At 39.3% G+C, this 21,944-nt stretch overlaps 1 protein-coding gene across 41 annotated transcripts in view; it reads left to right on the top strand.

Annotated features, from left to right (window-relative positions):
* Positions 1-15,004: 15,004 nt before the first annotated feature.
* ZNF644 (zinc finger protein 644) overlaps positions 15,005-21,944 on the top strand; it is a 96,711-nt gene continuing 89,771 nt past the window's right edge. For 9 of the 41 annotated variants that reach the window (XM_086394412.1, XM_086394418.1, XM_086394404.1 and 6 more), the window contains exon 1: positions 15,269-15,314. Coding sequence is in view for 4 of the 41 variants with exons in the window: in XM_086394399.1 (XP_086250525.1) it covers positions 15,508-15,605 (98 nt within the window). In the remaining 37 variants the exon portion in view is untranslated. The other 32 variants (XM_086394413.1, XM_086394400.1, XM_086394419.1 and 29 more) reach the window with 15 other exon arrangements.

Genomic DNA, 21,944 nt, shown 5'->3' with positions numbered 1-21,944 from the left:
TTATTGAAACCCTTTTTTTGAAACAATAAACTGTATGTATTGGGTTGGCCATAAAGTTTCTTTGGAAGACATCCCTGATGGTCCAGTGGTTGGGAGTCTGCCTCTCAATGCAGGGGACGTAGGTTCAATCCTTAGTCAGGGAACTAAGATCCTGCAGGCTGCAGAGCAGCTGGGCCCCTGCACCACAACTAGAAAGTCTGCATGCCACAATTAAGTCCTGATGCAGCCAGGTAATTAATTAATTAAAAACAAGCAAAAACAATCCTTCCATTTTTAAAGTAAAAATAAAAGACAATGTTTTTCATTTTCAGAAAAAATGTTATTGAACACTGTCATTTGTTCAACATTATTGAACAAAACAATTCACTGTTTTGTTCCACTACTTTCTGCCATTTTTCAGTCAAATTCGTAAGTTCATCTTCGTGAAACTTTTTATCTTTTTGAGCAAAGAACAGTTCCAAAGTACCTTTTACAGTTTTCCAGGGAATTGAAGTTTTCTCTATTAAGAGAATTTTATAAAGACTAAAATAAATGGACATTTGAAGGTACAATGTCTGGTGAATGGCGGGTCAACCAGAACTTCCCGGCCAAGCTGTTTTCGCCTGGTCATCAGAGAACCATGCGGTCTTATATTCTACTGACGGAAGATAATGCATTTTCTGTTGACTAATTCCAGATGCTTTTCATCTAGTGCTGCCTTTAGCTGATCTAACTGGGAGCAGTACTTGTTGGAGTTAATCATTCGATTTTCCAGAAGGAGCTTGTAATAGAAGACTCCCTTCCAATCCTACCACATATCCTTCTTTGGATGAAGACTGGCCTTTGGTGCGATTGCTGGTGGTTCATTTAGCTTGCCCCAAGATCTCTTCTATTCCATATTATTATACAGTATCAACTTTTCATCGCCTGGCATGATTTGTTTTAAACACAGCACATTTTCTTTACATTTAAATAGAGAATCACATGAGGAAATATGGCCAAAAAGGTTTTTTTTGCTCAATTTACGTGGAATGAAAACATCAAAATGATTAACATAACCAAGCTGGTGCAAATACAGTGCTAGATTTAGATATTGTGAGCATGTTGGCTATCTCCTGCATGGTACACTATTTTTTCAGTTAATATCTCGATTTGATCACTATCAGTCTCAGCTTGTCTACCCGACTGTGGAGCATCATCCAGCAAGAAGTCTCCAGCATGAAACTTCACAAACTACTTTTGACACATTCAATCAGTCACAGCACCTTCTCAATGCATAAATCCATTTTTTTTTTTGCATTTCAGTTTCACTTTTATCTTTCTTGAAATAATAAAGCATAATATGCCAAAATGTTACTTTATTCTTCCATCTTCAATGTTAAAATGGCTACACAAAAATTCACCAGTTTTGATAAGTACTTTTTAAATGCACACTGATATGACAGCTGTCACAATACAATCTAACAGAATTGTTTCAAATGAAGTCATCTTATAGAGCCATCTTATGGAAAAACTGAATGAACCTTTTGGACAACTCAATATTTAAAGTGTACAGTTTGATGAATTTTTACCTATATCTATACCTTTGACGACACCATTTCAAGATAATGAATATATCCATCACCCCAAACATATCTGTGTGCCCCTCTCTAATCCCCACCCCAACTCCTGTTTTCTTTTTCCTCCACAATAGGCAACCACCAAACTAATCTGTTTGGTTTTTTGCCACTGTAGATTAATTTGTATTTTCTAGAGTTTCATATAAAGAGAATCATACAGTAAATATTCCTCTTGGGGGTTGGCCTTATATATTCACTTACTGATGGATGGTTTTTCCAGTAGTCATGTATGGATGTGAGAGTTGGACTATAAAGAAAGCTGAGCCCAGAAGAATTGATGCTTTTGAACTGTGGTGTTGAAGAAGACTCTTGAGAGTCCCTTGGACTGCAAGATCCAACCAGTCCCTCCTAAAAGAAATCAGTCTGGAATATTCATTGGAAGGACTAATGCTGAAGCTGAAACTCCAATATTTTGACCATCTAATGCGAAGAACTGACTCATTGGAAAAGACCCTGATGCTGGGAAAGATTGAAGGTGGGAGGAGAAGGGGACAACAGAGGATGAGATGGTTGGATGGCATCGCCGATTCAATGGACATGAGTTTGAGTAAACTCCAGGAGTTGGTGATGGACAGGGAGGCCTGATGTGCTGCAGTCCATGGGGTGGCAAAGAGCTGGACATGACTGAATGACTGAACTGAACTGAACTGATGGATATTTGGATTGTTTCCAGTTTTAGGCTTTTATAAATAAAGCTACTATATACATTTTTGTACAAGTCTTTGTGTGGGTGTATATTTTTTATCTTGGGTAAATACCCAGAAGTGAAAGGGATAAATCATATTCTTTAACATTTTAAAGAAATGGCCAAGTTTTTTTCAAGGTTGTTGTATCATTTTACACTTCCATAAGCAGTGTAGTAGAGTTTCAATTTCTATACAACCTGGCCAGTACTTGTTAATTTTAGCCATTCTTACAGGTGTGTATTGATAGCTCACTGTGGTTTTAATTTGCATTTCCCTGGTGGCTAAAAATATTTTCTGGTGCTTATTTGACATTGGTGTATCTTCTTTAGGCCTTCCTGGTGGCTCAGATGGTAAAGAATCTGCCTGCTATGCATGAGACCTGGGTTTGATCCAGGGGTTAGGAAGATCCCCTGGAGAAGGGAATGGCAACCCACTCCAGTAATCTTCCCTGGAGAATCCCCATGGACAGGGCAGCCTGATAGGCTAGAGTCCATGGAATCGCAAAAAGTTGAACACGACTGAGTGACTAATACTTTCACTTTATCTTTGGTGAATTACCTATTAATTATTTTGCCCAATTTTCACTAGGTCATTTGTTTAATGGTTGAGTTTTGATCATTCTTTATATATTACAGATATAAGTTCTTTATCAATTAAATTATTTTCAAGTAGTTTCTCCCAGTCTGTGGGTTGTCTTTTCATTCTCTTAACAGTCTTTTGAAGAATGAAAAAGAATTCTAATTTTGATAAAGTCTATTTTATCAGATTTTTTTCCTTTATAAATCATGCTTTTGGTGTCATATTCCAGAAAACTTTGCCTAACTCTAGCTCAATGTTTTTCTCCTAAAAGTTTTTCAGTTTATATTTTATAATATTTTTGTGATTCATTTTGAGTTAATTTTTATATACTGATCAAAGTTTGAGTTTTTGCTTATGGATAATCAATTCTTCAGTGTCAGTTGTTGAAAATAATACTCTTTCTCCACTGAATTGTCTTTCACCTTTGCCAAAATTCAATTGACCATGCATTCATGGATGTATATCTTGGGTCCTCTATTCTTTTCCATTAATCTATTTGTCTATTATAATGCCACAGTGTCTTGAGTATTATTTTCCATGACAGTTATATCATAGACTACTTGCCAGTTTACAAATTTGTTTTCTTTGTATCAGGTTCCCATCCATGATCCAGTCAGCTACAGTTGAATGTTAGAGGGAGTTGGCTTACAAAGTACAAAGCAGGGCTGCTAAGGACCACCTCTCCACATAGCTGAGAGCAGGAATTTTCTTTAACATATGTCATGCTTATACAGGCATCAGAGTCTATCCTGCAAACATTCCATTCTCTACATCCAGTTTTACTCCTTTTAATAAATTTCTAATACTGTAGATCTTTCTAAAATATAAATCTGATCATACAATTTCTTTTGAAAAATCCATCAATGGTTTCCCATTGTCTTTAGGATAAAGTCCAAGTGCTTGTCCCTTGCAATCCAACTCTGCTTCCCTTCCCAGTTTCAATACTTACTACTTTCCACTTTCCACTTGTGTGGTATACACTTGCCATGTGAATTACTTACAGTTCTTCAAATATGCCACAATCTCTCACTCAGACATTTTTCATGTTGCTTCCTCTGCATAGGATACTTTCTCTCAACTCTTTCTCCCCAGCTAGCTTTTATAAGTCTTTTAGATCTCAGTTCAGATATAACATCAATTTAGTTCAATAAATATTTATTAAGTAACTTACATGAGTTAAGAGGCTTCCCTGGTAGCTCAGAGGTTAAAGCATCTGTCTGGAATGTGGGAGACCCAGGTTCGATCCCTAGGTCGGGAAAATCCTCTGGAGAAGGAAGTGGCAACCCTCTCCAGTACTCTTGCCTGGAGAATCCCATGGAGGGAGGAGCCTGGTAGGCTACGGTCCATGGGGTCACAAAGAGTCAGACACGACTGAGTGACTTCACTTTCACTTTCATATGAGTTAAGAACTCTGTTATGAGTAAGGACTATAATATGAACATCTAATACACCCTCATATTGTATGTAGTCTAAAGAAGGAAGTGACATTAAGCAATAATTACAGTTAAATCTAAATCTACAATGATGAAAATAGCATGTAGTAAAATCATATTCCTGATAATGCAAAACCAACTATCATAATTCTGGCCATTCACCCTGTTCTCTGCCCCATTCCCATTTTCCAATGTGGTGGGCTAAAGTTCTTGCCTTGGGATGGAAAGAAGCAAGGTAAAAGGGAAGAAGTGAAATTCTGCATTCCCAGAATAATTCTTCATTATTCTCCCAACCCAATCTTCCTGGATTAGTCAGCTCAATTGGCTGCCAAGTAACTGGAATCAGAGATGTGATCCTGGAATTCCCAGCTTGTCACTGAACCTGGAATCATACCCAGTATATTTAAACTGGAACAGTCAAGCATCAGTAGTTTGCTCCAAACTCTGAGACCAGGATAGATATTGACCACACAGCCAGACACCTGGAATTCTAGCCAGCAACTAAATAGGCTTACTTCTGTCATTTCATTAACCTCATAATAACATGACCTTGTAATTTATGAAATTGAATTTTTGGGCCCTATTTGTTCAGTTTTAGTGGGTCTTACTATACACACAAGACTAGTATAACAAAAGGAGAGCATGTGTGCTAGCTGTGGTGTGAGGTAAGGAAGCGAGGGAAAGCCTCTCAGAGGGATATTTAACTGAAACTTGAAGAATGAGTAGGAGTTAACCTAGGTGGAGTAGGAAGATGGCCCTCAGCAGAGAAAGACTTCTCCAGGAAGCCTTCCTTTGTCCTCTACACTAACTTAGATGTTCCTCCTCCATGTTTCTAAGGCCCTCCTGGTGCTTCTACTACCTAACACTCATCACACATATAATAATGTCTTTTTCTTTCAGTTCAGTTCAGTTGCTCAGTCGTGTCTGACTCCTTGCAACCACAAGGACTGCAGCACACCAGGCTTCCCTATCCATTACCAACTCCTGGAGCTTACTTAAAAACTCATTTCTATCAAGTCGGTCATGCCATCCAACCATCTCATCCTCTGTGATCCCCTTCTCCTCTGGCCTTCAATCTTTCCCACCATCAGGGTCTTTTCAAATGAGTCAGTTCTTCACATCAGGTGGCCAAAGTATTGGAGTTTCAGCTTCAGCATCAGTTCTTCCAATGAATATTCTGGACTTATTTCCTTTAGGATGGACTGGTTGGATCTCCTTGCAGTCCAAGGGACTCTCAAGGGTATTCTCCAACACCACAGTTCAAAAACATCAATTCTTTGGCACTCAGCTTTCTTTATAGTCCAACTCTCACATCTATACATGACTACTGGAAAAATCATAGTTTTGACTAGCTGGACCTTTGTTGGCAGAGTAATGTCTCTGCTTTTTAATATGCTGTCTAGGTTGGTTATAGCTTTTCGTCCAAGGAGCAAGCATCTTTTAATTTCATGGCCGCAATCAGTGATTTTGGAGCCCCCAAAAATAGTCTTTCACTGTCTCCATTATTTCCCCATCTATTTGCCATGAAATGATGGGACCAGATGCCATGATCTTAGTTTTCTGAATGTTGAGCCTTAAGCCAACTTTTTCACTCTCCTCTTTCACTTTCATCAAGAGGCTCTTTAGTTCTTCACTTTCTGCCATAAGGGTGGTGTCATCTGCATATCTGAGATTATTGGTATTTCTCCTGGCAGTCTTGATTCCAGCTTGTGATTCCTCCAGCCCAGCGTTTCTCATGATGTACTCTGCATATAAGTTAAATAAGCAGGGTGACAATATACAGGCTTGACGTACTCCTTTTCCTATTTGGAACCAGTCTGTTGTTACATGTCCATTGCTTCCTGACCTACATACAGGTTTCTCAAGAGGCAGGCCAGGTGGTCTGGTATTTCCATCTCTTTCAGAATTTTCCACAGTTTATTGTGATCCACACAGTCAAAGGCTTTGGCATAGTCAGTAAAGCAGAAATAGATGTTTTTCTGGAACTCTCTTGATTTTTTGATGATCCAGCGGATGTTGGCAATTTGATCTCTGGTTACTCTGCCTTTTCTAAAACAACTTGGACATCTGGAAGCTCACGGTTCATGTATTGCTGAAGTCTGGCTTGGAGAATTTTGAGCATTACTAGCATGAGAGATGAGTGCAATTGTGCGGTAGTTTGAGCATTCTTTGGCATTGCCTTTCTTTGGGATTGGAATGAAGACGGGCCTTTTCCAATCCTGTGGCCACTGCTGAGTTTTACAAATTTGCTGGCAGATTGAGTGTCAACACTTGTACAGCATCATCTTTTAGGATTTGAAATAGCTCAACTGGAATTCCATCAGCTCCACTAGCTCTGTTCATAGTGATGCTTTCTAAGGCCCACTTGACTTCACATTCCAGGATGTCTGGCTCTATGTGAGTGATCACATTATCATGATTATCTGGATCATGAAGATCTTTTTTGTACAGTCCTTCTGTGTATTCTTGCCATATCTTCTTAATATCTTCTGCTTCTGTTAGGTCCATACCATTTCTGTCCTTTATTGAGCCCATCTTTGCATGAAATGTTCTCTTGGTATCTCCAATTTTCTTGAAGAGATCTCTAGTCTTTCCCATTCTGTTGTTTTCCTCTATTTTTTTGCATTGATTGCTGAGGAAGGCTTTTTTAATCTCTCCTTGCTATTCTTTGGAACTCTGCATTCAAATAGGTATATCTTTCGTTTTCTCCTTTGCTTTTCACTTCTCTTGTTTTCACAGCTATTTGTAAGGCCTCTTCAGACAGCCATTTTGCTTTTTTGCATTTCTTTTTCTTGGGGATGGTCTTGATCCCTGTCTCCTGTACAATGTCACAAACCTCCGTCCATGGTTTATCAGGCACTCTGTCTATCAAATCTAGTCCTTTAAATCTATTTTTCACTTCTACTGTATAATCATAAGGGATTTGATTTAGGTCATACCTCAATGGTCTAGAGTTTTTCCCCACTTTCTTCAATTTAAGTCTGAATTTGGCAATAAGGAGTTCATGATCAGTCAGCTCATGATCAGTTCACCACAGTCAGCTCCTGGTCTTGTTTTTGCTGATGGTATAGAGCTTCTCCATCTTTGGCTGCAAAGAATATAATCAATCTGATTTTGGTGTTGGCCATCTGGTGATGTCCATGTGTAGAGTCTTCTCTTGTGTTTTTGGAAGAGGGTGTTTACTATGACCAGTGCATTCTCCCTGGCAAAACTCTATTAGTCTTTGCCCTGCTTCATTCTGTACTCCAAGACCTGTTACTCCAGCTGTTTCTTGACTTCCTATTTTTGCATTCCAGTCCCCTCTAATGAAAAGGACATCTTTTTTTGGGTGTTAGTTCTAAAAGGTCTTGTAAGTCTTCATAGAATCGTTCAACTTCAGCTTCTTCAGCATTACTGGTCCGGGCATAGACTTGGATTTTTGTGATATTAAACGGTTTGCCTTAGAAACGAACAGAGATCATTCTGTCATTTTTGAGATTGCATCCAAGTACTGCATTTCGGATTCTTTCGTTGACTATGATGGCTACTCCATTTCTTCTAAGGGATTCCTGCCCACAGTAGTAGATATAATGGTCATCTGAGTTGAATTCACACATTCCAGTCCATTTTAATTCGCTGATTCCTAGAATGTCGACGTTCACTCTTGCTGTCTCCTGTTTGACCACTTCCAATTTGCCTTGATTCATGGACCTAACATTCCAGGTTCCTATGCAATATTGCTCTTTAAAGTATTGGACCTTGCTTCTGTCACCAGTCATATCCATAAATGGGTGTTGTTTTTGCTTTGGCTCCATCCCTTCGTTCTTTCTGGAGTTATTTCTTCACCAATCTCCAGTAGCAAATTGGGCACCTACTGACCTGGGGAGTTCATCTTTCAGTGTCCTATCTTTTTGCCTTTTCATACTGTTCATGGGGTTCTCAAGGCACTAGGACCTAGTTGCCTGTAAATTCCCTTTGTATGAAATAGGAAAGAGCTGTTCAACAAAGATCCTGTCTGAGCAAAGAGATTGAAAAAGTTAATTCTCTGTGCCGAAGAATTAGGCATAGGCTGATGCAGGCCCACCTGTGCAAGAATTGCTTCACAAGAAAAGGCACTTTGTGGGAAGAAAATGGCATCCTTTCCTGAAGAGCAATTTAGCCTTGTTCTAAGGGACAAGAACTGGTGAGTGGAGAACAGGCTGGAATTCAGCCTCTATGCACCTTGGCTAAGAATTTTTGTGCAGGGCAGAAACCCCACAACTGCACACAGTGACCGTGGATTTTTCACTACATTCTCAGCAATGACTAGTAAAGGGCATGACATACAACAGGTAAATATTAAAAAGCAGCCCATAAAAACAAAAGCTTAGATTAGGGCCCCTAGTACTGCCTTAGTACCATTGTATAGTCCAGATGTGTATTATCAGCTAATGACTATGGCAGAAAATGGCTGTGTCACATGGGAGGCAGTCATGTCCAGAAGAAGGCTCACCAGTAGCCGCTGAAGATAGTTTGTCATATCAACAAGTAATGAAGTGGCTGGTAGGACCTGTTCCTAGTTTACATGAAAAATTTTCAAGGAAATTTATAGGGGTTTTAGGGTCCTGCAGTAAAAAGTGTGACAAGGCCAGTGAAGGTTTCTTCTGGGTTACTTTAGAAGGAAAGAATGCAATTGTGTATAAACTATCCTCCAATGTTCTATATCTCTTGGGAATTTAGCTCAATTATAACAGCCTGTTCAGAGAATGAATTGAGGAGACTAAACTTGGATATAGATTTGAACTTAGACAGTAAGCTAGAATATACTGCAACAGCAACTAAATTTGTGAAAGTTGATTTACCGAAAAAGACAGGGGAATTTCTAAAAAAATGTCTGGTAATTATTCTAAGATATCACTCACTGAAAAGCGTGCCATGGCCACCTCATGCGAAGAGTTGACTCATTGGAAAAGACTCTGATGCTGGGAGGGATTGGGGGCAGGAGGAGAAGGGGACGATAGAGGGTGAGATGGCTGGATGGCATCACTGACTCGATGGACTTGAGTCTGAGTGAACTCCAGGAGTTGATGATGGACAGGGAGGCCTGGCGTGCTGCGATTCATGGGGTCGCAAAGAGTTGGACACGACTGAGCGACTGAACTGAATTGAACTGAAGCAAGGAAAAAATGCCAGTACAAACTATGATTTTTAAAACATCTCTATTTCAGAAATGTTATAATAATTTTTTTAAAAATGTTACAGAACTGGTGAAATATAGATTATAAAATATAGATTATGAAATCACATTTTTGTGCTTCTAATACACTGCTATATATCTTTAAGGAAAACATAAATTATTTCCCTGTGAGAGCAAAGTAACGGTTCAAGTTCCCTTGACAGGTACATCTTCATGGCAGAGTACAGTTTGCTATCAAAGTTTCATAATACCATCTGTTAAGATCATTTTCATATAATTCCATGCTCATTGAACAAGTAATTTGGTATTCCTGGAACCCTTCTCTACAGGGGAAAGACTATGTTGACCAATCTGCCAGAGTATTCCATTACACTTGGCAGTCACAACTTTTACTGTAAATTAATATATCACCATGTGATTTATACATTAGTTTTCATAAGTTTCATGCCTCTGAGCTCAGTTAATTCTATTCTAGCTGATTTTCAACCTGCAAAGCTAAGAGCTAAACTCTAGAGGAAACGAGTCCATAGCATTATCACCATGTGAGGCAGTAGTTGAAGCTCTTTCTTTGTCAACTTTAAAACACAAATAGCACTTTGAGCATGTGACTTTTGATCTATTTGACCAGAAGATATTTGAGAGCTGAGTGTGTTCTATTTACCTTCACATCTTCCACAGGGCCCAGTATAATGCTCAGAAACTGAAGGTACCACATGGATATTAGAAGAGAGATGGCTCTACATTTCAGTGCATCTCTCAGGTATGCCTGGAGGCCGGCCACAGTCATTCTACATTGATGGTGATGTATGGCACTCAGAAATGAACCTGAATATGAATTTACAAGAGTTTTTAATGTCTTGGAATGAAAAAGTGAAGAAAAAAATGAAGATGACATTATCATGTTACGGGGACTTTGCAGGAGGCTCAGTGATAAAGAATCCGCTTGCAGTGCAGGAGATATAAGTTTGATCTCTGGGTTGGTAAGATCCCCTGGAGAAGGAAATGGCAACCCACTCCAGTATTCTTGCCTGGGAAATCCCATGGACAGAGGAGCCTGGCAGGCTCCAGTTCATGGGGTCGCAAAAAGTCAGACACGACTGAGTGACTGAGCACAGCACTATCATGTTCTATTTTCAGACCTGCATTTCTAATTTGAACTTACTGTTTCGTGAATCTATTTTTTAAAGGTTGTAATGACCATTCTTTTCCTTCTTACATGTTTATAAAATTTAAGTAAATGATACATGATAGAGATTATAATGTTCATTTTGGTGGCTCAGACGGTTAAGCATCTGTCTACAATGTGAGAGACCCGGGTTCGATCCCTGGGTCGGGAAGATCTCCTGGAGAAGGAAATGGCAATCCACTCCAGTACTATTGCCTGGAAAATCCCATGGACAGAGGAGCCTGGTAGGCTACAGTCCATGGGGTCGCAAAGAGTCGGACATGACTGAGCGACTTCACTTCACAGTTGCCTAGAAATATCAAAGCCCAATTTCTATTTATTACCATGTAGCTAAAGAAACACATTTGTATAATTACATCTCCCAGTTATTGATTATAAAGGAAATCAACACATATAACACAATACTTTGGCTTACTATTTTATGTTCATTTTCTTTAGTAAAACACACGAGATGGCTGAAATTATGGATGCCCTTTTTGCTTGGATGGATCTCAACCAAATATTCTGAAACATCTGGAATCTCTCACTCTAGAAAAAATAAACAATAAAAGCATTTCTCAAGTTTAATGTGTGTGAAAGTTCAATGTAGAGAGAGGCTTCTTACCAGGAGAACTCTGGCAAGTTAGTTGTCAAGAATCTTTAAGTGGTGGTACCTATAGCTTGAGATTAGTCTAATCACTTAATCTTGTCAGGTTTCCAGAGTTGATCAGACTGTTGCTATTTCCCCCTTTTCCTTTTCATTTGTTCCTGAACCCACTATAGTGAACTGAGCCACTCCACTGACCTTGCTTTTACCAAGGTCACCAATGATCTTGGACACCCAATAAATTCCGCTTACTTATGTAACGTCTCTGCTGCATTTACTCAGGATGTGCAGACCCTGCTTTGTGCTCACCAGTCCCATTTCCTTTTCCTCCAGGGCATACAGCTCAACTACACTTCTCAGCCGCTGCCTGCAGTTAAGTGGGGCCACGTGACTAGATGCTGACTAGTGGAAAGTGAGAAGTGATGTGTGCCACTTCTGGGCTTGGCCCTTCAACTTTCTACACTCATGATTCTCCATGTGTGTTCTCTCTCTTTCCAGGGGATCTGGTAGAGGATGCTAAGACCTTAGAGGAGGGCAAAGCCAGATGACAGAATGAATCTAGGTATTTAAATAGCTTCTTTGAGGCATGCCCTCCCCTTCCTAATAACTTCAGCAGAGTGTGATCAGACTAAGAAATGAAATTTTACTGTGTTAAGCCATTGAGATTTGAGATTATCGTACTTGTAAGCTGTTACCAATACTTCCTTGGCTTCTGTGATACTACACCCTTGCCTAAATCTCATATCCATTTATCCCTTCATTTCTTATCTTCTTGGACTGCTCTACTCATTCCTTAAATATTTTTTTAATCTGCATTTCCCTAGCCCACTGTTTTCTTCCTCTACATATGTTCTGCGAACAAGTCCACATACTCTCCTGGTTTACTTCTGATATGCTAGTGAGTTAGAGTAGTAAACATGTTCCCAAATATTAGATATAATTTTTACTAAATATGTATATACTAAATCTATTTTGTATCATTTTATGGAGTTTTGTTTTAATGATTTTGAAATCTTTATTATCTATTTCCTCATCTCCCCCATTATGTGATAAATTGAGAGTTTATCATATCTTTTTTCTAGTTCTTTTATTGGACTATAAAAGCTCTTCATCTACTCAACTATTATTTATTGACTATGTGCAAGGAACTGTCTTATTCCTTTCTTGCTGACACCTAGAACAGTGTCTTGCATGGTGCAGGCAATTGGTGAGTGTTGATTGAACTGAATAAAATTATTTATTGCATGGGCTTCCTTGGTGGCTGAGATGGTAAAGAATCTGCCAGCAATGCAGAAGACCTGGGTTCAATCCCTGGGTTTGCAAAGATACCCTGGAGAAGGACATGGCAACCCACTCCAGTACTCTTCCCTGGAGAATCCACATGGATTATTGGTGAGTTACAGTCCATGGAGGTCACAAAGAGTCAGACACGACTGAGCAGCTAAGAATGCACACACATTTATTGCATACTTGCTATGTAAAATCTCTTTGCTGGGGCTAGTGTGAGACAAAAATAAATAGATGGCTTGATCTCTGTTTACTCTCTTCATCTCTCTCTATGTCAAACATCCTCCTACTTCCACCCCAATTAGCAAATGTTTCCTAACATTTGCAGTTCCAGAAATGATTCACAATTTTGGTACTAAGAGGTAGGTTCTCTTAGAGGTCCTAAGATAAATCCAAACTTTGACTTGATTTTATTACTAGGATTTTATTACTAGGATACTTTTTTTTATATTAAACTACAGTTGGTTTACAATGTTGTATTAATTTTTGCTATAAATAGTAGATTAATTGATGTTTCATTCTTTTTTCTCTGCCTACATTTCAGAAGTATTGGAATGTGGAGAATTAACTGTTTTTATCTACCATGAAATTGTATTTTCTTTTTGCTTAGGTCATTTGAGACCATATGTATCTTTACTTTGTATCTTTTATTGGGTAATTCCATTCACTGGAATAATACATTCATATATTGTACTGATACTGTCAGGTTTTAACACTAATTACCAATAGCCAATTTTGCTTTTCCTTTCTTTCTTGTTTTCAAGGATTCTTCACCAGGTGTATTCATCCGTGCTTTGTGAATTTTCTCTCGAGATGTTTTCCACATCTTGGTTTTCATTCTCAACTGCATTTTTTTTTTTTAATGTCTTTAAATATTTTGGCTTAGAGCCACATAACTGATCCTTGGATTTTTCGACTTGCAATTTTCTTTTCTTTTTTGCAATACCTTATTCAAAATGTTTGCCCTTTTGAAGGTTTCTCTCACAAAGAGAAAGTTTTTTGACATCTATTTTGTTTATAAAGAATTTCACCAACCATTACTACTTTTACTATTACAATTATTATTATACTACTAATATTATTTCTATAGTATTACAGTTTAGTTGCTTAATTCTAGTATAAACAAAAAGTTTCATTAGTGAGACAAGTTTCTGATCATGGTTGAGTTCTAAGTGACTCTATTTGCTGGTAGTGTGCTCTGATGCCCATCAGTCAGTCAGGGGTGTACATTCACAACAGAGTTTTATTGTTGTTGTTGGTAACTGCTTTGGTAGTGATAAATGTTATAAGAATTTCCATAGTACATTATAATTTTATTTATTGTAAGTCCAATAGTAAACTGAGAATGTCCAATTTTAATGGATTCTGCAAATAAAATAACTCACAAGGCAACTCCCCCAAATTGGTCAAAAATATACATTTTATTGCTTATCTATTTGTGTAAATGAAGAAGAAAAATTTGTATTTTGAAAGAGTCCAGTCTAAGACTGTGTGACGCTGAGAAAATTACCTAACATCTCTTTGCTTCATTAGGTTTTAATGAAATTAAATGAGTTAGAACAATGCTTGGTAAATAGTAAGCACTCCAGAGTATTAGCTATTATTATTAACTAGTTCAGCAAGTATAAATACCTGTCATTTGGAATCTATCTATGTTTGCTGATAATGATGATGAAGTCACCATCCTATAGGAAAGAGAATGTTTCTCATTCTCGTCAAATATTTGCAATTACAGTGTATTCCTCTGAATGCCAATAACATCTAATGAAAGCTCTTTTTTTTTTTTCAAGTGAGAACCTAAAGATTCAGAACAGCCCAAGAACTTAGTAGTAAGGCAGGACTAGTAGATTCCTCAGGGACTTTTGATTCGTGTCAAACATGTTAGCAACTTTTTGTTGGCTCAGTTTAAAAGCAAAGAGAATAACTCTTCATCAGTGTTTCTCAAAGTGTGGTTTATGAGGCTGTCCTCAGACTCTGCGGTGGATACTTGTTTAAAGCTTTTTAGAACTCCCTAGGCTACTAATTGTTTGAAGGGTAACGAGTGTATCAGGTGTTTCTTATGTAACTTTAATTTGGAGACTCACAGCAAGTTCAGTAATGCAGGGAGAAAGTATCCTCACAGAATCAAATTGGACCAAAGCCAGGGCACCTTTTAGGGCAGGCCTTCCTACCCTAACTGAGATACTACGTTTGATGCTCTGCTTGTTCATCAAGCATCTCCCAACAATTGGTCCCCTTAAGATCCAGAAAACTTCTTCTGCCATGACTCTACAGTTGTGACCTGCAATCTTGGGTTCTTTAGCTGTTTTCCTCAACAGTAGGAAGAGAAAAGGAATTGTGCCACTCTCGTGATCGTGGAACTCAAATATGGGTCTGTTCCACCTTAAAGGGCCTAGGCTTGTTTGGGTCTTGCAGAGTTTGGGCACCACCATATTTGGAGCGTGCCTACTTTGGGGCGGGAACCTCGAGAGTGATTAGGTCAGCGCTGGGGGAGGTGACCTTGTTGGGTTTCTGGCACCCGAGAACAGTAGTGCACTGTTTCTGCTGCCCGGGTTGGCGTAATTGGCCCAGACGCTCCACCACCGCGAGGCCGCCCAGGAGCTCCTCGCTGGTCGCCCCCGCGGCCCGTAGGTCGGTAAGAGGCGGGAAAGCAGCGCGCCTGCGCCGTGGGAACCGGGGCCGCAGGCGAAAAGCGGGGAGCGGAGGGGGGCCGTTGGAGCCGAGAAGCGTACAGAGCGGCGTGTGACGCGGGGACGCCGCGCGCTCCCAACGTCGCCCCGGTTTGACGCACACGGCACCAAACTGTGAGTTTCAGGGGTTATTTGGTCGGAATCGCCGGGACCCGTGTGGGTTTGGGGCCTCTGGGCTGTGGCGGCGCGGGACTGGGGGTGGCGGAAGAACTTGGGGGACCCGGCCTTCGGCGCTCGGGCCCGGGGAGCTACGCCCTAGGCTGGGTCCCAACCATCCAAAAGGACGCATTTTGCCGCACAGGCTAAGATGGCGGCGGCGGCCGAGGAGGCGGAGTTGGTGCTACACAAGGAGCCCGGGCCCCGGGTTCGGGGAGGCGGCGGCCGCGGGGGGCGGCGGAACCTGAGGTGAGCGGCGGTCGCCGCCGCGGGGCGGGACTCGGCGGAGGTGGGGAGGGGGGACTTTACCACGGCGGCGTCGGAGGATCCGGTAGCGGACACAAAGGGGTTGAGCTGGGCACTAGACTTGGGGGTTTTGTTTAGTCACATGAAGCCGAGCAGCCAGTGAGCAGTAGGGGGAAGGGGGCCGAGATCAGGCGGCTTGGGGAGCCTGGCTGTCGCCATTGCAATGCACTGAGTAACGGGGCGGTCCGAGAGCAGTCACCAACCCCCTCTCTTCGGGGCTGCTCCGTCGCGGCCAGAAGCGTAGGCTCTGGCGTTAACTGTACACACCCCTCCCCTAACGTGGGACCAGGACCGCATAGCCCTCCCCTCCCCGTGTTCTGCAAGATCTTATGCCGCTAGGTGCCTGGGAAGTAACAGCAAGAGGTAAATCGCTCAAAGTGGGTTGCCAGGGGCTTGGTGGGTGTCCAGCTAAAGCTTTTTGCTTCTCCAGGTCTGATTCCCTGGCCTTTGTGTCCCTGGGAGCTTAATCTCTGCCAGAGGAAAGCAGGTGTGCTCCACTTCTCCCGTGAACCTGAAGATGAGTTGTCCCAGACCCTTCTCAGTGATTGGAAACTTAGGTGGTGGAACTAACGGTTTCTTGTTACGAGACTTCCACAGACGACTTTCGTGTTGGGATCCATCCATGGTTTAGCAACATTAGTGGAAAACTTTTCTTGAACTGTTTAAGTAACATTGATACAAATTTAGTTGTTAGAAAACTTTCATGTCTAGAGTTAAGATTTTGTGTGGTCCTTGAGAAGTATTCAACGAGAGAAACACAGTTGAGGTCGTTGATGGTCCTGTTTCTTATACAAGTTAATAATATCGTCAGCAGAAATAACCAAAACACCATCATCTATTCTGGCCAGTCCTAACTAAAGCCAGGCTTGTTGCATCCGGATGATAGATTAGATTTGCCTTAATAGTATATTGCCTCTCTGCAGTAGTTCAGTTACATAGTTTTGGTCCCACAAGAAAAAGCATTTCAAAAAATAGAGAACTCAAATTTCTCAAAGAAAGGAAACCTGCTGTTTGCCTTCATTCATATGTGTAAGTATCCAGGAAACTTGATGGCAGCAATATTTACATCCATAGATTTTTGTAAGGAAAAATTAGTGTTTATAAAGAAATTACAATTTAGTTATTTTAATAGGTAAAGCATGAAGCCTTGACTAGTATTAATGTACATTACTAGTATATATTTACATTGCTGTCAAAATCATGGTGGTGGTGTGAGTTTTAATTTCTAGCATAATTTAAAATTATACAGCACCTACATCTATAGCATACTTTGTATATTTGTAATATTCTAAATACAAAATTTGGAAACAACTAATGTTTTGGCCAGGTCACATTAACAAGTTAAATTACTTTACTGAAGGGATAGTTAAACATACTTATATAACTAACTTTAGATGTGTTTGAATTGAAATTTGAACTTTTCAGCATTTCTTAAAACTTTGATTTTCCTTGTTTTATGTTGCCCCCTCTTTTAACTTTTCTCCTAATAGAGAACAATCTTGTATTAATGAGAGATACATTATTATCAGCAAAATTATTATTGAATCATATAGTTTTAGCTTAGAAGGAATCTTAGAGAACAACTAGTGTTACCCTCTTTTACAATATTTTGAGGGCCAAAGATGATTGCGTTAAGGGCATAATGGAAAATCGTCTCTCAACTTCCATCTCATTGGTCTTTTCATTGGTCACATTGCTGGGATAAGGAGGTGACCATCTGCAACTAATCATGGTTATAAAACAAAACAAGGGAGTATGTTTGAGAGTACTTGTTATTTAGGTACTGTTATACTGATGAGAAATTCTGTGATGGTAATTGAAAACGTGTATTTAACTTGATATGGTGACGTTTTAAAGTGACTTCCAAAGTGAAACAAATTCAGATACAAAATACAGGCATATCAGATAATTTCAAAGCAATGTTGCTTTTGAATTTTGAGGTTTTCAAAATAATCTTGACTTAGAAACTTAACAAAACAGGTAGCTTGATAAACTTCTGGAAAGTTTGAAATAATTGCAGTTACTACCAGTTACTACATAAGAAATGAAGTAGATGCTAATGCCTTTCATTTTCTAATAGCATTTTAGTTGGATAAGTGGACATGCCACTTTGACCACGTTAAAAGCAACTTAAGACTAACTAGTGTACTGTTGAATAGTTAATCTGTAAGATCTGTTAGGAAATTCAACAAGTAGTAAAATCATTTATGATGGGGCCCCACAGTTATCTTTAACATCTTTGGATATCATGTTTAACAACAATAGGTACATTGTCTTTAGGTTTTAAAGCTTTTATGGGTCATTTAAGGCTCATTTCGGAGAAGGCAATGGCACCCCACTCCAGTACTCTTGCCTGGAAAATCCAATGGATGGAGGAGCCTGGTGGGCTGCAGTCCATGGGGTCGCTAAGAGTTGGACACGACTGAGCGACTTCACTTTCACTTTTCACTTTCATGCATTGGAGAAGGAAATGGCAATCCACTCCAGTGTTCTTGCCGGGAGAATCCCAGGGATAGGGGAGCCTGGTGGGTTGCTGTCTATGGGGTCACACAGAGTCGGACACACTGAGGCGACTTAGCAGCAGCTAAGGCTCATTTAAATTATTGATTCTTCTCAGAAACTTGATATATTAATTTGCAACACTATGTGAGTGGATTTATATATACTTTGGTCTTGTGATAATTAAGAATACTTCTGGATTATTTGTAATTATGAAGTGAGTCTGTTGCCCGCAAACATCAAACTTTTTGCAGGTTTAATTTGTCATTTGAGTTATAAGAAAGGGAGAATTTTGTTGTAGTTGAGTTGAGACTGTACTGGGTAACAGGAGGGGAAAATACAGACTCAAGGACAGTTACTTGAAGTGGTGGAGTTACTTGTCATTTAAACAGTTTAAAGAAATTGGTTGTTAGAAGAGATCAGGTTCATCTTTCTTTCACCCCAAATGCATTGCTAGTATATAGGGTTACTTATTTAGGCTCTTCTCACAATGTGATTCTAAGGGAAAGCAGGGGATCTCATTCTTGTGGAGATGCTTTTCTCATGACTGCTTTTCAGGCATATATTAAGGCAGCTAGCTGTAGCAAGCTGAATCCATAAATTGGAATGTTGAATTACCTAGCCCTAATTTTATAGAACACTGCTGCTGCTAAGTTGCTTCAGTCATGTCCGACTCTGTGCGACCCCATAGACAGCAGGCCACCAGGCTCCCCCGTCCCTGGGATTCTCCAGGCAAGAACACTGGAGTGGGTTGCCATTTCCTTCTCCAATTTGTGAAAGTGAAAAGTGAAAGTGAAGTCGCTCAGTCGTGTCCGACCCTCAGCGACCCCATGGACTGCAGCCTTCCAGGCTCCTCTGTCCATGGGATTTTCCAGGCAAGAGTACTGGAGTGGGGTGCCATTGCCTTCTCTGATTGAACACTAGTTTTAGCAGTTTTTTTTATAGTTTTTAATTTATAGTTTATAAAACATGCTAATAAAGGATGGATAGTATAATACTTTAGATATTCAAATAAACTCTTTTTAACATTTGTTATTAATCTCTCTGGTATAGTCTGCTTTGTAAATATTAAACACAATTATGTAGCACTGACTGAAGCAGTTCTAGAAGTAAAGTCTTTTAATTGGGTTTATTAGGTGGGAATAGCTGCTTTTGATAGTGCCATTTGCACCATTGAATTTTGAGAGAACTGAGAGTAATGAAATTGAGAATAATCAAACTGATTCTAGCACTAGCTCACCCTGCTGGTTGACTAAAGTATTTCTCTTCTTCCCCCTCTTAAAATGAAACACCAAGATAAAGATCCCTTGAAATCTCAAAGCCAGAGCACTAAATTCAATTCGTGGTCTTCAGATAGATGAAGTCTACATGAAAAAAGTGTATTCTTCTCTCTAGGGCCTCACTTGCTGTTCTGTTTAATTTTTTTCTTAGATCTGCTGAAGCTAAAGTGCTAAGTTAACTGTTTTCTTTGAATTTACTAGGAACTCTTATGTGATTAGGAGTTAGTGTGTTTTTGTTCCGTTAGGTTAAAAATAAAAGGTAGACTACTGAGAAATGTTAGCAGTCCTGTGAGATAACTTTTCAGGAGAAAAGTCAGGAGGAATTTCCAAGAGGATTTCAAGAGGAAGAGAAGAAGAATTTTAGGGCAGCAGCAGCAGTGCATACTTCTCTTAGATGAGGGAAAGTGAGACTGTATTGAGATTACTGTTTCAAAGCGATTGCCCGTGCACTCTTCCTCTACCAGTCTTTTGCCCTACCTGTCTGTAAGCTGTAACCTTCCCATTTCATTTGGAATTCTTGGAACTCTGATTTTGTAAGTAACTTTGTGAAAAGTATAGATGAGTGATTTGTTCTTGAAATTTGATTCCTATTGTGGTATAAGTGATGTTGGTTAGAGTAATGAATATAAGGTTTTAGATATTAGCCTTTTTAGTATGTATGTCATTCATTGAGGTTGAAAATGCAGTTTTATTTATTTTTTTAAATTGAAACGTAGTTGATGTACCATAGTATTTTAGTTTCAGGTGTACAACATAGTGGTCAACATTTATGGAATGATCACTACAATAAGTCTAGTAACTATCAGAATGCATACAAAGTTATTATAATATTATTGACCATATTTCTTATGCTGTATACTAATTCCCCATGACTTACTTATTTTATAACTAGAAGTTTGTGCCTTTTAATTTCCTTCACCTATTTTGCCCATGCCCTTCTCCACTCTGGCAATCACTCTATTCTCTGTATCTATGAGAAAACACAGCTTTTTTTTTTTTTTTAATTTTTATTTTATTTTTAAACTTTACATAATTGTATTAGTTTTGCCAAATATCAAAATGAATCCACCACAGGTATACATGTGTTCCCCATCCTGAACCCTCCTCCCTCCTCCCTCCTCATACCATCCCTCTGGGTCCTCCCAGTGCACTAGCCCCAAGCATCCAGTATCGTGCATCAAACCTGGACTGGCATCTCTTTTCATACATGATATTTTACATGTGAATGGCATTGAAAACACAGCTTTTAAAAGACTTTGTACAAAGTCAGGAAACTAAATATGTTATGAGTCAAAAGGATAATTTTAAAATAAAGTGCCTAATAAAGTGTTGTGATTAAAGCACCGTTTTTAAAGTGTATTTACCTGTTTTATATCAATTATTTTTCTAATATTTATAAAAGATGAAAAATTTTACCCTTTTTTCCAGAGTATTTACCCTTTTACTTGAAAGCATAATATTTTTTTCATCAGTTTCTTGAGGAAGATGTTAAACATAACTAGTACTTTCAAAACACCACAATTATTGGGGAAGGGGATGAATCCTAATTATTGTTGAATAGTTTGTGCAGGATGGGAGGATAAGGTTTAAAAAGAGGAAGTATTGATGTAAAACTGGTGGGATTAAGATCTAGCTCTGTGAGCACTAGGCAAGTAGATTGAATAATAATATCTTCGTAGAGGTTTGGGTTTATATTACATAATTCATGTAGTAAAGCCCTTAGTTTTCTGGTATGCAATGAATGCTGAATAAATATTATCTATTGAAATAATAATAATAGTTATTATCACCATTGTTTAATTGTTTTCACTACAGTAACTTGACTGGAGAAGGAAATGGCAACCCACTCCAGTATTCTTGCCTAGCAAATCCCTTGGACAGAGGAACCTGGCGGGCTGCAGTCCATAGGGTGGTAAAAGAGTTGGACACAACTTGGCGACTAAACAACAATAGTATCTTGAAATTTTCACCTGTCAGTGATCTGAAGCTGTATACTTTTTTAGTGTTCCATTTTGAGGCTTATGTCTTCAAAGGAATATAGGCACCAAAGTGTGGCATCTTCAGTGCTAGCATTTAAAGCTGTAACCAGCGTTAGTATTTCAGGAACACGTTTTCTTTTATGACTATCAAGTGATGAAAATAATAATAATGCATTTGGGAATGAGTGCATTTTAGTTCTTCCCAGCCAGTGTGTTGGTTTACTTTGTTACAACATCCTCAGTTTCTTCACTCCCCTTTAGATTTTGACCATGAGGATTGTGGTAAGTATTAGTAGAGAGAAGGGTGAGAGTGGCTATGGATATTTGTGTGTAAAGTACATATAAACCCCAGATGAGAGTGAGGAGTGGCTTAAGCAGAAGCAGGATTGAGAAGAAGAATGTTAACCTTCTCACTGCTTAGTCCGACTTAGTCAGGGGAATTCCCTCAAGTAGCATTTCCTTTTGCTGTTTCCCTCTCCACACTTTTTGTTTTATACATGTCTATGCTGGTTTAGTCTTAAACT

Source organism: Bos grunniens, chromosome 3 (genome assembly GCF_055505025.1).
Source record: "Bos grunniens cultivar Pamir isolate PY7600 chromosome 3, Bosgru_T2T1.0, whole genome shotgun sequence".
Taxonomy (NCBI): domain Eukaryota; kingdom Metazoa; phylum Chordata; class Mammalia; order Artiodactyla; family Bovidae; genus Bos; species Bos grunniens.
Note: the sequence above shows the minus strand (reverse complement) of the source record. Positions and strands in the feature narration are given on the sequence as shown.